The sequence below is a fragment of the Stegastes partitus genome, unplaced genomic scaffold (assembly GCF_000690725.1).
Source record: "Stegastes partitus isolate 25-593 unplaced genomic scaffold, Stegastes_partitus-1.0.2 Scaffold6, whole genome shotgun sequence".
Lineage (NCBI taxonomy): Eukaryota > Metazoa > Chordata > Actinopteri > Pomacentridae > Stegastes > Stegastes partitus.
This window is the reverse complement of record NW_007577737.1, coordinates 1429600-1437567: the sequence shown is the minus strand read 5'-3', so window position 1 is coordinate 1437567 and position 7968 is coordinate 1429600. Positions and strand designations below refer to the sequence as shown.

At 44.6% G+C, this 7968-nt stretch overlaps 2 protein-coding genes across 2 annotated transcripts in view; one reads left to right on the top strand and one right to left on the bottom strand.

Moving 5' to 3' along the window:
- Positions 1–1166, bottom strand: part of ppp1r11 (protein phosphatase 1, regulatory (inhibitor) subunit 11) — a 6702-nt gene extending 5536 nt beyond the window's left edge. The window contains exon 1 of the mRNA XM_008281101.1: positions 862–1166. Within this exon, the coding sequence (XP_008279323.1) occupies positions 862–939 (78 nt within the window). The 5' untranslated portion in view covers positions 940–1166. The remainder of the gene's footprint in view (positions 1–861) is intronic.
- Positions 1167–1422: 256 nt separating this feature from the next.
- The window catches only part of vars2 (valyl-tRNA synthetase 2, mitochondrial), an 18168-nt gene continuing 11622 nt past the window's right edge, over positions 1423–7968 (top strand). Inside the window, exons 1-13 of the mRNA XM_008281516.1 lie at positions 1423–1629; positions 2057–2258; positions 2983–3055; positions 3145–3245; positions 3567–3688; positions 3787–3853; positions 4506–4603; positions 4689–4770; positions 5604–5723; positions 6578–6686; positions 6772–6860; positions 7533–7623; positions 7705–7883. Of these exons, the coding sequence (XP_008279738.1) occupies positions 2070–2258; positions 2983–3055; positions 3145–3245; positions 3567–3688; positions 3787–3853; positions 4506–4603; positions 4689–4770; positions 5604–5723; positions 6578–6686; positions 6772–6860; positions 7533–7623; positions 7705–7883 (1320 nt within the window). The 5' untranslated portion in view covers positions 1423–1629; positions 2057–2069. The remainder of the gene's footprint in view (positions 1630–2056; positions 2259–2982; positions 3056–3144; positions 3246–3566; positions 3689–3786; positions 3854–4505; positions 4604–4688; positions 4771–5603; positions 5724–6577; positions 6687–6771; positions 6861–7532; positions 7624–7704; positions 7884–7968) is intronic.

Below are 7968 nucleotides of genomic sequence, written 5' to 3'. Positions count from 1 at the left end.
CTACGGACAATTTACAATCACCAATTAACCTCAGCATGTTTGTGGACTGTGGGAGGAAGCCGGAGAACCCGGAGAGAACCCACGCTGCACGGGGAGAACATGGAGACTCCACGCAGAAAGATCCCGGGTGTCCTCACCAGGACGCCAACCGGCGACCTTCCAGCTGCGAGGCGACGATGCTAACCACTGAGCCACCGTGCAGTCCAACTAGTGACAATGATTTCCCAAAATCTTGTCCATAAAACAGTTTATGTGGGTATCACAAAATGTGCCGTTACAACATTTTGAGAGCACAGATTCCAGTAGAGTACATTCATAAATGCCATTTGCCTCTTGGGGTGGCATGGTGGAGCAGTGGGTAGAACTGTCGCCTCACACCTTCCAGGTCCTGGGTTTGAACTATGGCCTGGGATCTTTCTGTGTGGAGTTTGCATGCTGAAAAATATGGACTTTAACCAGAATCACGTCTACATATCTATACACTTGAATGGTGCATCAGCTGCATCTCTCAGTGTGTCTTGTTAAAGCTGCCTCATGATGTGACAGCAGGAAAACTTCTGTGACTACTGTGTGTCTCTGTCCAGAACCACAACCTACCGGTCCAACCACACCAGTCACTGTCACTGCAGGACGTTTGGCATCTCTGTGGTCCCTGTGATGTCAACAGTAAGAGGCTAAATTCCGAACCAGAACCGTGACTTACAGCAGCTTAACGCACCTGACGCACCGGGCCTCTGGATAAGGCAGGGATATGATCATGTCAGGCTAACGTAACGAGCGCTGTCTGCGAGCAGGGCGGCATCGTTAGCGCTGAACGCTAGCAGCGGCTAGCAACACGGTGTTTAGCTCCGGAGCATCTACCTGCTGGGGCGGCGGCGGTGTGCTCGTCTGTACTGTCTCCGTTATCGTCTCGCTGGATGTCCCGGGAACCTCTGCCATCCCTGGTGCTGCTCTGCTAGCGTGCCGTTAGCTAGCTTGGCGATACCGAAGAACCGGAGCGGAGCGTCGCCGGTGCGTGATATACCGTCGTGACAGCGACAACCACGGACGCACTTCACTCACAAGCTGTGTTGTTAATGGAGGAACGTTGACCCGAAGACCAGGACGTGTGGATCACCAGTGAGTGGCGGCTAACACCAGTCAAGCTCCACAACAAGCAGCCCGACCCAAACCGGAAGTGGCATGTTTTCACGTCAAAGGTGTCAGCGATGAGAATCAATAAAACACACTGGATTATAAGTGTATATGTGTGCTATTAAGAAGTATTTGTTCTGTTAGTATTGCATTTTTATTCAATAATATTTCCACAAGTTCTTTTATTTATAAATGTGCTGGTACGCGCTGTCCCTTTTTTCTTGACAGCAGTATTTCTGTGGGGAAGATATTTCCAGACGGACCTCGTTTGGTTCCGCTTGTCCGTGAAAATACAAAATCAAACAGTGTCCTCGTGCTGAGAGTACACCTGTGTCAGACCCAAACAGAGCAATGCGACATGGCACAGTTATTCTAACATGTCATAGAGTGAAAGAATATAATCAGCTATACCTCCAAAGCTATTTCCGGGGTAGCTAGGTAGTTAAAAGGTCGAGAAAGGTGGCAAGCCTGTCTGAGCACTGGACTGACAGCACAGTAAGTAAACCCAGCCGGCCGACGCACTCACTGCTGTGGAAGAATTTGTACCCATTGTCCTCACGAGAAGTTTGCTGTAGTGGGTGTTTGGTGGTCTTCCGGTACACGGTGGGCTCATCAACACAGAGTCTGTGAAGGTACCCAGAACATCTGCAGTGTTACACCTTTTATAGGGTATGTCAGAGGGTATGTAAATAGTGGTTAGTTAGTAAACAGTTGCTAATCAGTGACAGGAGGTAGGAGAACACATGACAAAAGGTGGTGGAATCAAAGGGTCTGGTGACCATCAAAACAAGAGATCAACTTTCTTCATCACTACTATCCCAAAATAGCTTATTGAATGTGTAGCCAGTTGTCAGGTAGCGTCTCGGAGCCAGCAGACGACCTTGCCATGTCATAACTCTGGTTTCTGTGTTCTGTTTCATAGTGCGTTGCTGAGGATGTGGAGGACATGTCGGTTTCCGAGTTCGTGGCTTCCAGGGAGAAGGGCGGTCAGACTCTGCTCCAGCAACCCACCCAAACCTTCACATTCCCTCCCTTCTCAGTCCAACTCCTCTCTACGGCCCCAAGCTGAGAAACGGAGGCGTAGACGAGCGCGGGAGGAGGCCATACTGTCGAGTCAACACAGTGTAAGTCGGAAACAAGAGCAGGGTTTAGACCAGTGGTTCTCAAGCATTTGAGCCACGACCCCGAAGATAAAATAAGTTTGTGTTCGTGACCTCCAGTTTGAATTTTATATATCTCATGAGTAATAACTTTGTTGTTCATGCATTAATGCGTTAAATATTAACGTGTTAATTCCACAGATTAAACAAATGAAAGGGAAAAAAATATAAAAACAAAAGAAAATAATTTTCAAAAGAGCAAAAGAGAATAATAATATCGCATAATCAAATCATAATATTAACAAGTCCGAAAGAGAAGTGGGAAGAAATATACAGTTATAATTCTGACAGCCCTGATGCCCCCTGAAATTATCTTGGGACCCCCATAGGGGTCCTGACCCCCAGTTTGAGAACCACTGATGTAGACAGTGGAGGAGTTGGACAGTTTTTACTGGGTGGCCAGGCTGACTATCTCTCACATTGGGTGGCAGGTGGGCCAATATCTGGCTCGTTTTCTTTCAACGAATCGCTGGAGACCGCGTGGTCTTTCTTCTTCTTTGTTTTTGCTTGATTTTTGCACTCTTATAATTTACTGATACTCTCCGTCATGTAGGCGTACACAGGAACTCATGAGCACAGTTGATCAGTTGATTAAAAATCCAGAACTGTTGCCAAGTTGTTGTTTTTTTTAATAGCTGATCAAGCTAGTAAGATGATTTTGGTTTTGTTTGAATATGTGTGTTTCCAGAGTGAATCAGTGAACTGGAGCGAGAAGCAGAAGGTTGTCTACGATACCCAAACGCCTCCTGGGACAAAGAAAGGTGACGGACTTCCTGTTACTGGTTCTGTTGACTGGTCTATCTTTGGTGTTTCTCTGCACACTGAGGACCGTTTTCCTTCTTCTGTGCAGACACCAGCTTGCCGTTTCCGTCCTCGTACAGTCCAGAGTACGTGGAGTCCAGCTGGTATCAGTGGTGGGAGAAAGAGGGATTCTTCAGTCCAAAGCAACACGTGAGAATTATATAACAGAACAGCTCAACTTTTTAAAGCAGCTTCTTTGGCTGGTAATAAACTACATGTTTTTGAACTTGTGTGGTTTTACCTTTTTCCACATCACCTATCCTGCCATAAAACACTGAGTGAATATGTTATGATAAGTGCTGTACCAATAAAGCTAATGTTAGTTTCCATGATTTAAAGAAAATACCCAAACAATTAAAAACACTTTTAGCTTTTTGACAACAAATTCAGTTTTGGGAACTATAGAATAACAATGCAGTGGACACAGCGTATACACAGCATGAGCTCAGTCCACTTCTTATCTGCTTCCAGGAGCAGCTCTCGCATTCTGTGGATCAGACGTTCTCTCTGTGCATCCCTCCTCCAAACGTGACAGGCACTCTGCACCTGGGCCATGCTCTGACTGTAGCCGTGGAAGATGCTCTGGTTCGATGGTAACTCCAAGTAGCACATACAGTGTGAAGTTAAGAGTTGAGTCAGAATGTCTAAAAAAAAAGCCTGATCTTTTGATGATCAATTTGTGATCCAACAGGAGGAGGATGCAGGGATACAGGGTGCTGTGGGTGCCTGGATGTGACCATGCAGGTATTGCAACACAGGTATGATGACTTCACCTTGTTCCTCCTTTATTCAAAGGAATGGCTTCACATTTTAAGTCTTGCTTAAAATGACTTTAACATGCCTGTACGTATGTTGGTCCCTGTAAATGGTTCTCCTGTTCATGCACACCTGGAAGAGATCCTCTTCTAACGTAGATCTAATGTAAATGTTGTGGACGAAAACTGTCCTCAGCACCAGGTTTATGCTGGAGCCTGTCCCAGCTGATATTGCCAAAGAGGTGGTGTGTATTCTAGACAGGTCAAGAGCAAATTTTGCCAGCTTTTTTCCAAAGAGGGTTCTGGTTCAGTAAGTCTGATGATGGTAAGCACTAATGTGAGCATCAGTTTTAAATGCACCACAGAGACACATTCTGTGGTTTGAATATTGTTATAGCCCTTATGCGCACATCGTCGTAGCACAGAGACAAACATTTGTGCATGCACACTGACTGGGGTTAGCACAGTTTTGTACTGACAAAGACTATCTTAATCTTAACCTTTGGATCCTTTGCTTTTGATGTCATAACAGTTTTTGAGAAAACCTTGGGCATTGCAAAGTAATAGAACTGGCTGCATTTGACCCACGTTACCTGCTGGACGCTGCTCTGGAGTGCAGTCGTCCATGTCATTCAGTGGTTTTTATTTCTGTTAGACAGTGGTGGAGAGGAGACTGCTGAGGGAAGAAGGGAAGAGCAGACAGGATTTCACCAGGGAAGAGTTTGTACAGGAGGTGTGGAAATGGAAGAACGAGTGAGTCCTGACATTCACATCATCCCTTTAAATGAGCATCACATCTACTGTATGTTCTGCTGACTTTAGTCCTCATGTGTCCCAGGAAAGGAGAAGAGATCTACCATCAGCTGAGGATGCTTGGAGCTTCTCTGGACTGGAGCAGAGCCTGCTTCACGATGGATCCAGTAAGATTAGGTTCACATGCAGACATTTTGGCCAAACATTATTTATACCTGTGGCTCACTTCGATCGATAGAGAGTTTTTATTTGACTGATGGGTTTTTCTGGCAAAAAAAGGACAAGTGAAAAAAGACAGTATGACAGAGTCAGAGATTTTAATGATAGTTTTTAATAATTCCTGTGTGTGTGTGTGTGTTTTAATTTTTACTTAAAATGCAAATTATCCAGCTGATTGGCCAGGCAGCCTCTTCAGAGTAAATCATGACAATAGAGGACTACATTAACGCTGTTACGGGAAACAATGTCAGGCAGCCAAAGCTGTGAAGGAATTGTTCACAGCAAACGAAACGGCCCAAAGTTCATACTGACAATCTGTGGACAGAACTGTGAACTAAAATGATTTCAGGAAGCCTTCCAACCTGAAGAGGAATGATCCAAAATCTACCCAGCAGAAACATGCAAACACCTTGTTAGCCATTATAAGAATCAAATGAAACCTTTGCCACTAATGACGGAAACAGGGTATTCATGATGTGGGATACAATATTTTTTGCAATTATTTAAAAATGAAAATTAAAAAAAGAAAATGAAAACATAGAAAAACCTTAAATGCATCATTGCAACCTGTATTACAGTCTCTGGCTATCTTTTGCCATTTGTTCATGTTATGTGCAGCCAAAAGAAGCCTATTGGTCGATAGAAATCCACAATTACTCTGTCATAACTGTAGTTTTGGGGCAGTATAAAATAGGCGATAAGCAGCTGACTTTCTATAGCACTGTTCAATGTAAAACAAGAAGCATCTTTGAAGTGTTTGTTCTGCTAATTTTGATTTCAGAGTTACAGCAGGGCTGTGACCGCAGCCTTTGTCCAGCTGTGTGACGCTGGTCTGATTTACCGCTCAGAGGCTTTGGTCAACTGGAGCTGTGCTCTGGAATCTGCCATCTCCGACATTGAGGTGAGGCGCTTCACATGAACACAGGTTACAGCATAGACAGCAAGTGGACAAACTAATAGATACCACATACAAGGAGAAAAAAAGCCTCAAACCACGGCCTCCATCATCAGTAATGAAGTTAAGATACTGGTATCCATTTCTAATGAAAAGGCGTGTGTGTGTGAAAATACAAAGCATTTACAGCATATAGTCTGACTAGTCATGCTTAACAGGTGTGTGTGTGTGTATGAATGACACAGCAGATGTGTGTGCACAAATGTACACTTGTGAGATGTGTAAGTATATATATATTTATATAAATATATATACAGTCGTCCTCAGATGTATTCATCCCCTTCCATTAATAAAAGGCAAAACTCACAACAGTCACTCAAATAACTAGAAACTGAAAAAAGTAATGATAAATAAAAAGTTGCTAAATAATAATCTAGTGAAATAAGACGTTGCTTTTGAATTGTGGCTGAAAAGAATAATTAAAAAAAAAAAAAAAAACTGAGACTACATGCTAACCAGCAGCCCCTCAGATCCGTTTCTAAGCTGCTGCTCTACTTCAGTCCCGACTTTGTAGCACAACATCATCTGACAGACTCACCAGAGGTGAGGATGATTAAGACACCTGCTGTCACAAACGCCTTCACAGCTCTGTCGGCTGTTCTGTGTGCTTGTGGTCTGTATCTACTGCAGCGGCCAGTGATGCCTGATAAACATGAAGGCTGACTGTTTCTGAGGGCCTGTCACAAAACAGATACGATACTCACACAGTGACACAGCCCTGTAAGCTATCGTTCATGTTGATCTGGACTCCTCGGCTGTATTGACAAAGTGTAACGTTAAAGTTATGTATTTGTTATCAGGTTGATTCGAAGGAGCTGTCTGGCCAGACGATGCTGTTTGTTCCTGGTTATGACAACAAGGTGGAGTTTGGGACCATGTACACGTTTGCATACCCGTTAGAAGGCCACAGTAAGTATCTGTGACTGTCTACACACCTGGTACATGTTGTGCTTGGGCTTGCTTTGTTCTGATTTTCCCTCTGCCTGTGTTTCAGACGGTGAGGTGGCGGTGTCTACCACTCGTCCTGAGACGATGCTGGGAGATGTGGCTGTCGCTGTTCACTCCGATGATCCTCGATATCAGGCTAGTAGATACAAAAAGGGCCAGGCAGTCCTGGAATACCGGGAAGTTTAAACAGATGTGTACGTGGGAATATTGATCAGTCAGACAGGTGCAGGCGTTTTTGGAATTCAGATACGTAAATAGTTTTGTAAGGAAATATTAAGATTAGGGATGCACAATATATCGGTACCACATCGGTATCGGCCGATATCAGTGATTTTTCCCTTATATCAGTGTCGGTCAGGTGAACACACACAGCCGATGATTGTCTAACATCAGCGCCTTCGTCTCTACGTTTGATATCGCTGCTATCTCTGATTATCAGATCAGCTGTAAACGGACCTTCTAACCTGGAGCTTCCACCTGGAAAAGCTGCTAGCTTGTTTTGAACCAGCACAAACTGCTGAAACCTTTACTGCTGCTTTGATAGAGAGGTGCTGGAACACGGTACGTAGCCTCAGAGGCAGTCAGAGTGCCCACATGTCCATCTGCCCACTGCCAAACGTACCTACAATGGACTTATGGTTATAACTGGACATTGGAGCAGTGCAGGGAGACGGCCTGGTCTGCTGACATTTTCCTTTACATCATGTGGATGGTCATAGACAGCAGAAATAAATGATCCTTAAACACAGCCTGACATTTGTTACGGTAGCTGTGCTCATATCGCTTTGCTTTGTCCTCTGGTTCCAGGCTGTTCACGGGAAGCAGTGCAGACATCCTTTCACCAACAGACTGCTGCCGATCATCACTGATCCGGTGGTCGACATGGAGCTGGGAACCGGTGAGCTTGCTCAGCTGTTCATGTGTCGTTGTTGACATACTGAGTGGGTGTTGTTCCTTTACCTGTGGTTGTGTTCTGTAGGTGCAGTGAAGGTGACTCCTGCCCACGACCACGCAGACTTCCTGCTGTCACAGAGACACTCGCTGCCTCGCCTCACTGTGATTGGGGGAAAAGGAACAATGACGCCATCCTGTGGACACTGGCTAGACGTACGTGAGCACCGCTGTCATTGTTTGAAAACTTTGTATTACGATATCTATCTATCTATCTATCTATCTATCTATCTATCTATCTATCTATCTATCTATCTATCTATCTATCTATCTATCTATCTATCTATCTATC